Source organism: Anabrus simplex, chromosome 9, assembly GCF_040414725.1.
Source record: "Anabrus simplex isolate iqAnaSimp1 chromosome 9, ASM4041472v1, whole genome shotgun sequence".
Taxonomy (NCBI): Eukaryota; Metazoa; Arthropoda; class Insecta; order Orthoptera; family Tettigoniidae; genus Anabrus; species Anabrus simplex.
The window spans coordinates 80,685,779-80,701,791 of record NC_090273.1 but is presented as its reverse complement, the minus strand read 5'-3'; the positions used below and the strand labels follow the sequence as shown (position 1 = coordinate 80,701,791).

The 16,013-nt window shown below is 34.9% G+C and overlaps 1 protein-coding gene across 1 annotated transcript in view; it reads left to right on the top strand.

Annotated features, from left to right (window-relative positions):
- Positions 1 to 16,013, top strand: part of Dscam1 (Down syndrome cell adhesion molecule 1) — a 915,831-nt gene that overhangs the window by 750,651 nt on the left and 149,167 nt on the right. The window contains exons 14-15 of the mRNA XM_068229242.1: positions 13,184 to 13,303; positions 14,178 to 14,351. Coding sequence (XP_068085343.1) covers positions 13,184 to 13,303; positions 14,178 to 14,351 — 294 coding nt within the window. The remainder of the gene's footprint in view (positions 1 to 13,183; positions 13,304 to 14,177; positions 14,352 to 16,013) is intronic.

Sequence of the window (16,013 nt, the reverse complement as noted above, 5' to 3'; positions counted from 1 at the left end):
TTGAAGAACTACAGGGGAATTACTCTGATATCCCATGTTGCTAAGATAGTGGAGAGGATACTGGAATGTAGGATAAGGTTGAGAGTTAAAAATCAGATACAGGAAAATCAGTTTGGTTTCAGAAGTGGAAGGTCAACAATAGAGCCCATTTTTATTATGAGGCAACTAATGGAAAAGCAATGGGAGTATGAGAATGATATGGTGATGACATTCATTGACATTGAAAAGGCATATGGCAGTGTCCCCAGGAGTAAAGTTTGGGACAGTCTGGTGCAAAAAGGAATTGGACAGGGAGTAATAAAAATGATCATGGCAGTAAACAAGGAATGTTGTAGTTGCGTGCAAACACAAGTTGGCAGGACAAGTTGGTTCAAAATCACTAGTGGGCTGAGACAGGGAAGTGTTCTATCGCCAGTCCTGTTTACAGTAGTAATGGATAACATCATGAGAGCAGCAAAAGCAGCATATGGAGGAAGAGAAATGAACGTGTTGTTATTTGCCGATGATATTGTGATTTGGGGAGAAGAGGACATGAATGTTCAAGAACAGTTGGATGTGGTGATTGGAAAGATCGAAGTATGTGGATTGAAAGTAAGTGTAGGAAAGAGTATAATTCTTGTTATGACTAGAGGGAAGAAAGAAGGGAAAGCCCCTGGAAGTTGTGGGGAGTGAATTAATGGAGAGTGCAAGACTGGATGCTAAAATTAAGAGGATTCAAGCTGGAAGCTGTTTCTATCATAGTGCAAGAAACATGTTGTGGGACAATGATGTGCCAATGGAAGCAAAGGAAATTATGTACAAGATGTATTACGTACCCATAACAACTTACGGAGCAGAAACTTAGACAATGACAAAGAAGGATGCGAGTCGAATACAGGCAGCCGAAATGAAGTTCTTGAGGAGTATGATACAGAAGAGTAGAAGAGACAAAATAAGGAATGAGAAATTTCAGGAAGAAATTGGGGTGGGAAAAATGAATGATAGAATAGAGAAGAGCTGACTAAGATGGATTGGGCACATAAAGCCAATGAGTGATGAAAGAATGTAAAAAAAAAAAAAAAAGTGATGGAAATGCAAATGCAAGGAAGGAGATGCTGTGGACGACCACGATTGAGATGGAAGGACGCAATCCAATGCAGTATTAGAGAAAGAATCTGGAACTGGGACACAGTGTTGGAGGAGGAGTGGTGGAAAGACAAAGAAAGTGGAGAGGAACCATATTTGCCCCTACCCGGCTACAACTGGATAATGGGAAATGATGATGATGATGATGATGATGATGATGATGATGATGATAATCTGAACTAAGTTAGGAAATGCAGCTTATTGGTTTGTTGGTGTTTTTTTTTTTGTTGCTAGTAAGGAAATAATTGTGGTACTTCGTCTACTAAAGGAATAATTTTCATGAAGATGCCTCCATTTCTATAAATAGTTACGTATGATGCAAAATTTATTTCCTCTTGACATGCCTCCAGTAGTGATCAAGCAGTTCTTCAAATTTTGAAACTGTTCTATTGAGAAACTTTCTTATTATTGAGTTTGTTTTTATGTTCACTGTTTTATTTTGTGTACTACATTGAACACACCTTGCGTTGCACCTTCTAGCACACTTCATCATTGGCATGTGGAAGAGCATTAAATCTTGGTGTTTATGCTAGTTACTCTAAGTTACTCCAAGATTCAAGCAGTGGAAATTAAATTTTTAAGAACTTCGGTTAAAAAGACAAGAAGAGATAGAATTCAAAATATTAAAATCAGAGAAGAGCTAAATATAGAACTATTAGTACAGAACATACAGAAAGCAAGACTGAGATGGTTCAGGTATATAGAAAGAATGAGAAAGGAACGGGTAGCAAGAAGGGAATTGGAAAGAGAAGTTAAGGGAAAGAGATCAGTTGGAAGACCGAGAAGAAGGTGGATGGATCAGATTTGGAAGGACATTAGAGAAGCTGGATTGGATGTGGCAGAAGTAATGGAGAAGAAAAAGTGGAAGGACAGAAATGAGTGGAGGAAGCTTGTTAACCACACCCGGGCAACTGGAGTGCGACATTGATGATGATGATGATGATGATGATGATGATGATGACAATGACTCTAAGTGTAGATTTTCTATCTCCCCTTGCCATGACTCTCACTCCAAACAAATTTCATGATAAAAACAGATTTCAAAGAAACCCTATCAGCTCCTTAGGACCAAATAATTACAGTTATACACATTAGCATAGATCCTGTGAAAATGCAGATTATCAAACAGTTTCTAATCATGCAGGTATTTGGAATAGATGGCTAGAGAGTTCTTGACTATCAGATGATTTAACAAAGATGATGATTGAATATTAGGAGACTCAATAGTAGATACCATTTGAGGATCTAAAGTATAGATGTTTGGAGCCATATTGAGTATGATCATATTCCTAGAGTTTGTTACTCCCATTTGAGAAGAAAGCTAGGATGTTAACTCATTTCTAATTCCAGACCTCCATCAACTCATTTCTAATTCCAGACCTCCATCCATAACTCTACTAATACACAGGGTATTATGTTCTAAAACCTTAAAAAAAGAAAAGAAAAAAAGGGATATTGAAACAAGTCACGGGAGAATAGATTGCAGTCAAATTACGGCAATATTTTTCACGTTCTGACATTTTTAAGCACGATTTTTATCAGACGAGTTTCCCATCCAGATTGTCTCGTCAGTTATTTCGTTCTTAATTAATATACAGTGTAAAATGAGCTCTAAATCTATAGAGAGTATACTAAAGAAAAGTAAGGTATAGTTTTTTTTAAAATCAATGTAATAATGATATTTAAGAAACTTGCCAAATCTTTAGAGATTACTGAAGAAGAGGCAAAGGCATTGAGGTTAGAAAATATGCTCTTAAAAGGTTAATATTTCATCCATGATATGTCCTTTTGTAATTTTTCACTTAATTCTTTCCATGGGTTCGTACAACCTTACAGTTGGTCAGGTTTTGTGCCTGGAAAGAATTTCTCAATAACTGAATCAAAAAATATCACTTTTTTTCAAAAAATTAAATTTTTCTCAGGAAATCAATACTTCCTTTTCACAATTGAATTATTTTTTAAATTTTATTTCTTGATGGATGGAGTATTTTGGCATCTGTCTCTTGGCAGAGGCCAAAGCAAAATGTAGCTTCTACTGAAGTCCCAGTCTCATCCTTGGCTGTAACAATATGGAAGCAGCTGGGGCTGTAACAATATAGAAGCAGCTGGGGTATGGGTGGTGCCTAGTAATGACATTCGATTGTGATGAAAGTTGTTGCTCGTAGGGTCAGTCGTGCTGCAATAGCCCTTTCTGGGCCAATAAGGAAAGTAATGGCGAACTACCTCACTCCTTATCTTGCCTAGTATGCCTCATTTTGGCACCGCCATCGGTTGTTGTTGTTTCCCTGTAACTACATAACCTTTGTTGGTGCTATTTGAGGATCCAACCAGCCTCTGGACTGATGACCTAACAGACAAACATATTTAAATAGAACTTAGGTACATCAGATTTTTCAGGAGATTTTTGAACCATTTTAATCTTTGAGAATCACTTTGTTTTTCCTATATTAAATTTTGGTTTTGTCCTTTAGATTTGGTGACAGTCCATCTAATTGATTGATAGTCACAACATTTTTGGAAGTGATTTTGTGCATTGATCTGTTCCTTTTCTCATCTTACATTAAATGACTTGAGTCTTTTGCTTGGATCAAATCTATAGGACTGTTAAGTGGCTATTCATTAAAATGAGACATTTCCTTTTTTACACTCTGTATCTGATCCTTCTTTTCTTCAAATTTTCTCACTTCTGAATGAACCCTTGTTTTTGGATTTGGAATAGATTTAATCCTCTGTGGCTTTTTTGTTGCTATGTCTCTTATTATTTTTAATTTTCAAGGTTTAATTTCACTCCAGAGGCACTGGGATCTTAACTGATGACTCCTGAGTAAAAAAATCAGTTGCAGAAATATTGCTCCATTATTGTCCCGAATTTCACCCACTTTCTCTTTACATTTTTACATTATGATCTTTCAACAACTGCAGTATGTAGCCTGTATGCCTAGGGTGACATATTTCATCCCAGCAGCAGTAACTTTGCATATCTACTGTAAGTGCAGGATATTGATTTCAAATCTTACAATCAAGATTGAAAGTCATATACGGATAGTGAATATTATCCATATTCGAGGCCATCCTGTATACATTTAAACTGCCAATAGCAGTATTGAATCATAAAAATCCTGCTTTTGATACCGTAATAAAATAAATACATTTATAGAAAAATGTGCAGTTTTAAACCTAACCATACATAACTTGTATTTGCATTGCATTCAAAATTATATCACTGAATTTGCAGTTTATTATATTAGATTCTGCAGTATTGATCTCTATAAAGTCATCTGTTATAAATATGAATAAAATTGACTTTTAATCTTGTTTGAGCTACGATACAGAAATAATGACGATTCAAGTTGTCAAATTTCTTTTTTCTTTTTCTTTTAAGTTATTGGAAAGAATACATTTATGTGCAGATTACCTTTATATGTGAATCCCTGATATAAATTCATGCAAATACATATACTTTATCTCATATATTCCACTTTCTCTTTGTTTGACCAGTGGATGTTAACCAGTGTGTAAGTATAGTAAGGTATACTGCATGGTACTGAACTAAGCATTATTTTGTTATTATACTTGTCTCACTTCATCTTATCATTTTTGTATCCACGTTCTGTTTCTTTTGACGTATTTATAAACTTATAGTAAAATACACATGTTCGTTTCCTTACCCAAAATAAGCTTCTGATCTTATGATTACTATTTATGCGGGTAATGAAAGTTATATTAGAGAAATTGCTCATCAGTCAGTAGTGTACCCACAATGTCATTTTGTTTCCCTTTAATCTTTGTAGCTCTTCCAAAAATTGTTCCCTTCTCATTTGATATTGAGCCACACCAACCAACGAGCATCAGTTCAGTGCACAGTATCAAAAAACGGTGATCTACCCATCATTATAACATGGTCCTTCAAAGGACACAACCTGTCTTCTTTTGAAGGCATTTCAACTGTCAAGTTTGAGCTTCGAGTTAGTGTCCTCACAACTGAATCTGAGAAAGCTTGACACACTGAAAATTGCACATGTATGGTAAAGAATTCTGCCAGAGCATCAGGTTTCACAGATAATCTAATAGTTAATGGTCAATCATAAGTATTTGGAAGGATGGATTTATAAATCTTTATACTACTATGGTGTCTGCAAGTAGTTGTACTTTAATAATACAGTGAAACATAAAAAATACGCACCTACATAACACACTGATCACATATAATATGCTTTTTCTCAAGTCTCTGCACATGTCATGTAAAAAAACCTTTAAAATTTACCACGCATATGGTGCTCAAATCCCACCTGTTACGTTTCATTCGTGCAATATTTTCATTACTTCTTTTTGCTAGGGTCATTAATCTCTAAAATTATCCACTTTTGAAATGCCGGTTTTGCTAAGTATTGGTCCTGTTATCTGCACTCTTTGTACAGAATAATTCTGTGACCGCTGTTTGTTGCCCTTTCTCTCTCACACTCACATTTCTTAGTTCTGGAAAATTTTACTTGTCAGTTTCATGTTGTTCTTGGTCTATTGAAGTGCTTTGTAATGAAAATGAGTGTTAAATGGAAAGCACTTTCCTTGTCTTCTAAATTGTAAATATTAGAAAAGCTTGTTGAAAACACCATTCTTAATTAGAAACAACTCACTGATTCATTCAGCATCCCATCGTTAACATTAATAATAAAAAATTGTTATTCAATCACTACAACCACATCTTTTGGAGGATGGAGTTGAGGAAAGTAAAATGCAGGAAACACAAGGATTAAGAGATTATTTTAGCAGAGAGGCATCACCAGTCCTGAAACTTCTCAACAATACCTTGTATATCTTATACTACTTTTACTATTGGTTGTCTTCCACCTAATACATGATCCCTGTTAAAACGCATTTCTTTGAAGAGTGTTTTACTGAAATGTCCTCCTCCAATGTTATCTAATCATTGCACCTATTTTAGAAATACAGTTATGTTATTCATATATATACAACACGAAAGAAATTATATTTTTAATTGGAGAATGTTTCATTTCTGATTGTCCTCTGTCTACTTCTCTAGCCTTTAAATTTGTTTATATGTGACATTAGCAAGTTTATCAGTCAGAACATTTGCATACGTTTCATTGGGCAGGTAATGAAGTGATCTAATAGTATTCCTGTTTATCATTGCTTGAATGATATGCGGTACAATTAATGCTTTGCATCATCTGATGTATTCTAACTTTACGGAAGGTCATCATTTTAGCAGAATTTAAAATCTCTCAGCAGTAATTGTTTTGTTCTCTCTCTTCTGATGAAAAATTCTCTCTCTCTTCCTTCCCCTCTGCTCTCCTGTTTTGTTTTATTATATAAGTTATAAAGAAAGAACAAGCATTTGGTTTATTTATTTGATGGACTCTGTCTTAGTATTTCTGTCTCATTTTAACATCTTTGTAAATTTGAAGTACTGTTTATCCAATTTTAATAGGTCCTGAGTATTCGTTGAAAATCTGTCACTATAAATTATGCCAACTTCTTCCAGTTTTGCCCCGGATTGTCCCCTTCCATTTTGATACCCCGATCTTTGCCGGGCAGGCAGCCCAGGTAACATGCCTTGTGTCTGATGGCGATGCTCCTCTTGATATCAAGTGGAGTTTCCAAGGAACTCATCTTTCAACTCAGATGGGCATCTCAACTATGAAGGCTGGGCGCAAGGCCAGTATATTGCTGATTGATCCTGCCAGTTCAGGGCATCGTGGAAATTACACTTGCACAGTCAAGAATCCTGCCGGGATAGTAAACTACACTACACATCTAGATATACATGGTACGGGATATTCTCACTTCTTTTAACAACTTTGCACTCTCAGAGAGAAACCGATGAGGATACACATCTATATCTTCATGCGTGTGTCTGTAGTTTTGTCTAAGGTTAATATCTCACTCGACAACTGAAGTAGAAAGCATGAGTGGATGATGTCTGAAACCTTCCAGTCCCTGAATGTAATGTCATCAGAATGTGTCCATGTATGTAGCATTGCCTCACACCATTTGATTTAGCACTAACTACTTCTTTTGAAAGGAGAATGTGCGGCAAATGTTATTTTTCATTTTGGTGCAAATCATGTAACCTACATGTTAATGTAGTTGATGTTATAATTGACTCAAACAGTTAGACTGCTCTAGATGTAAACGTACTGAATGCCATAGCTTTGATGATGAGATATCCATAAGAATTTTCATCCCATGTTCATCCTTATCTGTTGTATGATGTCTTTTTTTTTTTTACTCCTGGAGGAAATTAATTAATTACGTGCATAGGAAATGAGCAGCTTTCAGTGGTCAGAAGTTGAGAGGAGAGCAAACACGGTATTTATGTGCATTAACTGTTGGAGTGCCATGGAAAGACTGACATTCTCCAGTAAATATTGACAGATAAGTCTTCATGAGTTCTTTTCCATTTTCAGACGTTGGTGGTTACTGAGATTGTAGCAGTGAATCTTTTTGAATTTTGATGAAGTGTAAGGTAGTCACTTGTTGCCATAGGTGCATGAACTCTATTCATGCGTGCTTGTATGCAGTCAGAATTAGTCTCTAGCAATTGCTTTAAAAGTAATGCTTTATATATTCTCGCATATTCTAGTCATATCTTTCAGTTGATTGGAACACCTAGTTACCTTCCCTGAAGAAAACTTTGGGCCCATCTTGTGTTTTAATTTCGGTTACAGTCTTACCCCGGATTGTTCCTTTCCATTTTGATACCCCGATCTTTGCTGGACAAGCGACCCAAGTAACCTGCCTGGTATCTGAGGGTGATGCCCCTCTTGATATCAAGTGGAGCTTCCAAGGGACACACCTATCAACCCAGATGGGTATTTCAACCAATAAGATTGGTCAAAAAGCCAGTCTCTTGCTGATAGACCCTGCAAGCTCGGGCCATCGCGGAAACTACACTTGCACCGTCAAGAACCCTGCTGGCACTGTTAACTTCTCTACCCACCTTGATATTCATGGTATGCTGATATGAAAAACATGGAGAAGCATGTCTTGTATCATCTATAAAATGAAACCCAGTAAATAGAACCTATTCTCGCTATCATCTTGCTTTTTTAAAATCTTGGCTGTTACATACTGTACTCTTCTATTATGAATGCTGTTGCTTCATTTCCACATTCATTGTGGTTGAAATAAGAAAGTTCTGCATCACCTTTCAACAGTCATCAATTTAAAGGAAAAATTCTTACATCTGCTACTGCATTTGGTCAGATATGAAGTATCCTCCTATGCTTGTATTTCAGACAAGGAAATCAGTTTTACATAAATCCTCAGCATTAAACTTGCTATACTTTAGTACTTTTTAAATTGTAGATTTTAAGCATTTTTTTGAATGAAATGCCTTACTGAATGCCTTCAAATGTCTACGGTCTATAGTAGTTTGAATTATTCCTCAGTTAATTAGGATCTATGTCTTTCAATGTTTCCAGTTAAACCTGAGATGCAGCCATTTGACTTTGATTCAAATGGTATGAATGGTGGAACTTCTACTAAAATATTATGTACTGTTCTGGCTGGTGATAAACCACTGGATATCAGTTGGTTAAAAGATGACCAGCCTCTTTCGGGCAGCAATAGAAAGGTCCTTAAATTAGACGATATGACATTAATGCTTTCTCTCTCTCGACTTTCATTGAGTGATGCTGGAAACTACACATGCTTAGCCTCAAACGCTGCTGGCTCGGCCAGCCATTCTTCCTTACTTAGGGTCAAGGGTATGTTGGACATAGTTTTCAAACAGGGTTCTGTCTTATAACAGTACCGTACCCACTTTCTCTAAATGTTTATTTTTTTCACCAGATGATCCTAGTCGAAAGTAGTTTATAATGATGTCGGAGCTCCGTAAATACATATATAAATGAGCAATATTGATTTTTGTGAAAGAAACTAGCTTCGTCTAATTATAGGATTATATGTCAATTAACTTCCTTGAGGTTTAGCAAATATGCATTTTATTAACATTTGTTGTCAATTTCTGGATTTTTTTTTTTCATGTACTGATTAATCCTATCAGATGTATTTCATCAGAACGTAATCTTCAACTTCTTACTTCTTAGCTAATATTTGTATTTCTGATGTAGTTTTGTTATCGCAAAATAACTTTAGCTTTATTATCGGTGCTTCAGACTAGTATATAAATTCCCATCTGTTATTTGTCTGTACAGAGCCCCCCGTTCTGCAAACCCTCTCATTTTCATCCGAGTACAGCAGTGAAGGGGATTATGTGCAGTTAACTTGTATCGCCACAAAGGGTGACCTCCCCATGACTTTTACTTGGTACCTTGGAGAAAATCCTATATCAACCTCGATGGGCATCTCCACGGTGCTTGTTGGGCGACAGACAAGCCTTCTCATAATTCAGAGTGTGTCATTTAAACACGTTGGTAATTATACGTGTTCTGCCACCAATCCTGGTGGTCAGACTAACCGAAGTGCTGAACTATTCGTCAAGGGTAAAGACTTAAACTTCTAATCAACGTAATATTTAGACTTTTCAACTTTCAGTGGGTATTTTACCATTGATCTATTTATATGACTTTATATTATCTTCAATACCAACATTGTTTCCCTAAGCTTTGGGGATGGACTGAGCAGTATAAATTAATATTGAGGAAAATATTTTGCATCAATTTGGATCCTTGCAGAATATATGGACATTTTTCTACCTGAATGTTTTAAGGAGTATTTTTTGCATGCATTTGATGCAATATGTTACTGAGGTTTAAAATAAATACCCTTCATATAATATCATTTTATGTTTCTTTTATTACAAGTTGACTGTTGGGAAGCAATGTTTAAACCTACACTTGCATACAGTCTTTAAGATGTGGGTGATTAAACTGTATTAATTCTAAGACGAGTAATGCTCTTGTTAGAGTTGATGTCCTGGTGATTAGGCTGTTTCATCCGTGTGTTGTATGTCATCTTCACTACTGATACCCCATTTGAATTTCATCAGAAGATGAGAAGTGTTCTGTCTGAGGATATCCTGAGGCACTTTCCTATCTGATCCCAATTCCCAGACCTTAAAATTAAGTGCCCAGGCTGAGAGAGTTGCTTTAGGTTTAGGGTTGTTATCCCATCCTTCCCTCAGAACTAACCCTTTGAGTTCTGATTGTCTTCAGTTTGGTTGTAGATAAACCACCAACTCTCAATAATGATATACAAGCAATCATGACAGTTTTAATTTGTAAAGCAGCTGAACTCCAATTGTTGCCTTTAAAGTTACTATTTTTAATAATTATATGAATTTGATATTGTCATATAATGTTTACATTACGTGTATATTGTCAATTGACTTGTTGATGATCTTCATAAGTATACAGTGTGCTTGAAAAAATATTGAGATTTTGTGGTTTTTGGTGTGTTTGTTTCCAATATGTCCATAATTTTGCATGATTTTTCTTTCTCTTTATTTCAGACTTCTAAATTGGCTTCTTTTTATTCTTTTCTTTAATTCTATTTTTAATTTCCCTTTATGCATGATTTTGTGTCACGAAGTGTTTTATAGTATTCATTTTTTTAATTCATTGCCAAAGTTGAATTCATTGTAGTGTAGTGTAAAAGCAAATCAACTATAATATTACATACTTAAGATCTCTAAAATATTTGTGTTAAATTATCTCAAACATTCCATGTTCATGAAACATTCTTTGGCAGTGAATGTTTGTCTCACATTGCAGAAGAATACCAGATGAACAGAGTGGATACTAAAGTGTCCACAAAATTGTTTAACTAGATCAGAATTAGCAGAACATCATTGCATAAGAAGGACGACCTCTTGTTTAACGAAACCCTGATTTTAAAGCAGAGCAGAAAAACTCCCCTAATGGTTGAAGATGGAAACAAAATGTGCCAATTTTTTGATAATCATATTGATTAGTACAAAAAATAATAATTTTGTTCTTTTAAAATTTTTGTTTTGCTCTTATGAGGTATCTATAGACAGTGTCATATTAGATACTAGATGGCAGTGTTGATTCATTTTGAACGATTTTACTAGATATTTTGTTACATGGTCTCCACAGAACAATCCAGAGGCTTTATATACCCACAACTAAATGATAAAACAATTTTTCAGAAAATAGCCCAAGGTCTTCATTCTTATGCTATTGTATATTGTTATTTCTTACTCTGATTTTCACTTTTCCACTATCAGTCATTTTGTGGGCAATATTCTGCTGCTAAATAATTACTTACGAGCTATTCCACAATGTTCACTGGATTCCTCTGTTGTGTTATGCATGTTGAGTATAGTAAACAGTACCGTACAAGCAATTCAAAATTTTATTTTGAGCCAGAGTAAAATAAAGTTAACATTTCCATTAAAAAATGTTTTGTAAAACAAGTTTAACATAGGATATAATGACTCAGCTTGAATATGATGGTATGATGAAGTCACACACGTGTGTTGTATTATCTTACTTTTTTTTATTGACAGTGCTATTCTTAATAATATATGATGTACAGTTATATTTAAAGTATTATTCAGCCATTGAGATATAATATAAATAATATTGTGTTTTTGAAATGAAAGTTCATTACTGTGGAAAATTTTCAGATAGCATTTGTATGTGGTGTCTCTAAATTCAAGAAGCTGAGAATGTGTAGTCATTCTCTTTTGCAGTAGATCACTAGATCTCAGGACTATTATACAGTATGAAGTGACCTGTTGTGAAGATCATAATTTAAAATATAGACTTGATAATCTCAAAATATCCTTCAAATTGTTTTGGATGTGTGTTGGTAGCTGCAGAAATTAATTCACTGCCCTGAATCTTTTTAGCGGGAATAGTATACTACAGATACAAATGTGCTAAATCTGAGGGTAGGATTTTGGAATGGGGCTTGCAACTTTGAAATTAGGCCCCTTAAAAACATTACCACAGTCATTTTGGAAAGGTGAAGTATAGCTTTTTTTTTTTTTCCCTGATGAAAAGCAGCATTATTTAATAATTGTAGTCATCTGACCAAATGTATTGATTTAGTATCACTTTGTGCTGGTACAGTGTGAATTAAGGCAACTAAGATGGTGCTGTAATGAGATAGCTATAAAAGCTAAATAAAGTTCAAAATGTTACCTCTAGCTTGTGATCTTACCTGTGCCATGGCCTCTGGCTTACATCATAAACAGTTTCAAATAACTGTATTAAATGTGTGATCTTTGCTTTTGTACTTGTGAAACTCCTTTGGTCCTTTGGTCCATTTTAGATAAGCTTTGCAATTTACTGTTCAGTTTAAATGACTATGAAATGATCTGATTAGTTGATCACTGCACTGGCCTAATTTAAAACAAAGCTAACTGTAATTCAAATGGTCCTGAATTCAGCTCACTACTCTGTTCAAGGATTTTTCTGTGGCATGAGAGTATTGAATCGATTTGACTGTATTGGTCAGTCTATGGATGTTAGTTCTAGAGGACTCTTGTGCCACATTTGTTTTTCATATATCAGTAATTGGACAAAAATGATAGTCATGTGTAAATTACCCGATAGCCTTAATGTTGCTTTAGTCTTTTGATATTCTTGAATGTTGAATAGCTCTTTGCTGTTCATCACTGGGAAGAGGCTTTTTTTTTCCTCTAGGATCTGAATGGCTGAGAAGGGATTTTACAGTCATGTACCACATGGTATAGTGTATTATAAGAATCCTTTGCAACAAGTGCCAAATGTAATGATTCTTTCAGATTTTTCTGATGCCAAGATTTTTCTCAAAGAACGGTGCTGAGTCAAGATATCCTTTGTTTCACTAGCATGATATTTCATTTTATCATAACTTATGTTAAATCACAAATTACATACAGTTTATAGAATTTTATCTTTAATCTTACAAGCAGTGTCTAGTTTATAGCTGTTCCTTTTGAAAAGTGTGAAATAATTTTCTCAAATTATATCTTAAATTCAACATTAGTTCCACTGCTTGTTTTCTTTTTAAACAAACTGGCTCATTAAAATAAATCATATTTGGCCTAGAGACATTAGATTAGTGAAAATAATTGGAACTATGGGTTTGGTGACTGACCGGATTGATTTTCTGCCTTCAGTACCTCCAAGATGGATATTAGAACCTACTGACAAGGCTTTTGCACAAGGCAGTGATGCCAAAGTTGAATGCAAAGCTGATGGTTTCCCTAAACCACAAGTGACATGGAAAAGAGCTGCTGGTAAGTTTCTCACCTAAAGAATTTCTAGAACTTGATGCAATCATAGGCTTATATTCATAAGGAAAGGACGACCCTTTATATAGAATATGAGGTGTTTCAAGGTTAACCTCTTCATTATTAATTTAATTTTGCACTAAATTTGACCATTGATCAGAAAAACATTAGACACAGTGGTTCTTGATTCAAGTGCTCTCTCTCTCTGTATAATGTGAATCTAACTTATGTCATGCAAGAGGTGTGTTACTAGAAGTAAAGAGGAGGGTGTTGTGTATATTAACTAGAAGAACCGATGCTTGACATCTGTGCAACCAATTTTTATCCGTACATTCATTTTAAGTTCTAATGACACGTATTGAATCTCGTTGGTGTATACACTGGAAAATCTCATTGAGACTGCAAACTTATGTTAATAAACTACATTAAAAAGCCCTTTAAACTTACTTGGTGTTCCTTGCAGAAAAGAGGTTTATAAAAGATTTTGTTTTTTTAATCTTTCATATTGACAGAGAAAGAGTCTTATTCAGTTATAACATTGGTATTTGGAAGGCAACAATTGGCTGTTGTTCCTTTCATAAGGTTAAAAGGGAAGTGTTAAAACTAGTGGCTTTTTCTCTAAAGGTGCATGTAGTAAATATGTATTCTGCAGTTAATCCTCTAAATTTTACCTGATTTTTTAAGAAGCATGAATTGGTCCAACATACTTAATATAGACCCTCCATAACTGCTGTAAACTATGTTTGTTGGACAAACACACTAAAATACCTTATACGCAATGCTAAATAAGGAAACTAACTATTAAGATCTTTTATATGTATGTTCTTTGTTCTTATTTTCAAGATAGAACTGTGATAATTTGTCTCCTTGTATGCTATAGGTGAGACTCCTGGAGATTATAAAGATCTGAAACCAAATAATCCAAATATTAAAGTTGAAGAAGGTACCTTGACCATTAACAACATTCAGAAAACACATGAGGGTTATTATTTATGTGAGGCTGTTAATGGTATTGGTTCTGGACTCTCTGCTGTTATACTCATCAGTGTCCAAGGTAAGAATTCTAGTTCTTTTAAGTCTATGCTTTGTTTTAGTATTAACAGAAAACCATATTGAAGCTATGTAAATCTATTCCAGAAATGTTATCATTTGAAAAAATACAATTAATTAAGGAGGTGATGGCCAGCAACTGATTGGATGCTTGCAGGATGTTGCTAGCATGTATTAAATTTCTCTGTTGCTCTATTAATGGAGAAATACCCTCATTTTCATTAGTTGGCTCCCAGTGCTCAGAGCATTTGGGCAGTATGAATTACTACTCTTTATAAGAGGCACATTGACAACTGTTCATTTCATACTGTAGAGTAGTGGTAAAATTCACTTTAAACTTTTTGGCATTATTAGAACAGGAAATGAAGTATGAATTGTCAAATTTACCAGAAGTTTTATCTTCTTTCACAAGATATGAACCCAAACGACTACCATGCATGGTATAACAACAAATTCATTTTGCTTCAAAAATCACACTTGTAAACCAAAAGGAAGTCTGTTTAAGGTGAGGGTATGTGACCAAAGTACACTGTAGATGATATGACAGCAGCGGCTGTTACTCATGTCTGAGTATACAGTTATTTCCAGTCTAAACATCTACTTCACACACACTGTACACAGTACAGACTTTTTTAGTCATATTATAGAAACATAAAACACATAATAGGAAAAACACAATAACAGGTGATCAGAAGTAGGAACTGTAGAATATTAGTCGAAGATAAATATAAAAACACAAAAGGACAAGGTCAGTCTCAACATCTTCATGCACTGCTGTCTTAGATGATCTCTTTCTCCATGAATCCTAATTATTCTACACCCATTTCTTCTCAGCCTCGAGAAGTTTGTTTCTACTTCCCAGCTTCATCAGGGGGGCAGGCTTCAACAATCATTGAAGGGCCATCTTGATAGATCTTCACTCTTGAAGTGGAAAGTTTAGATAAAAGCAAGAAAAGGAAAGATAAAAAAGATAAGAACAGTACAGGTGGTAAAAGACTAGGAACACAGAACAAACACAAAAGGAGAAAAGGAATTCAATGGGTCACTGTAATTACAGACTTTGGGGACCATACAGCTGAGTTTTGCATAAAATGTACAACCACATAAATTTTACTTAAAGGGTAGGAGAGAACATGGTTAGGTTTGATAAAGCATGTGTGCTTGTCATTTGATCTCTTCATGTATGCAAAGCTCTTGTTCAAACAATTCAACATGGGCAGAGGTGACTTGGTGCCAAAGTAAGCGATCTTCATCAAGTACATTCTAGGTTTAGGGGTCAAGCCATGAAGGTTACAGATATAAACTCGCTAGCTGAGTAGCTCAGATGCTAGCACGTTGGCATTTCCAAAAACCATAAAAGTTTAGTTAGTGGAACGTAAAACCAATAACATAATTATTAAATATAAACAAGTTTATACAGTAGATAACACACAAATTGAAGAAACTGATGAGAATTGGTAACATGCCAAATAATATCGTTGACTGCATACACATGAGATTTTTAAATGAACACTGCTTATAAGTGAAGCTTTCATGGTCTAAAATTATACTCTTATGAGTATATTATATAAAATTTGAAATATGGTGTAGATGTTTCGATTGACCTATGCCAATCTTAATCAGGGCAGTTGATGAACGAAATAACACTGGTTATGAAGATGTGCTC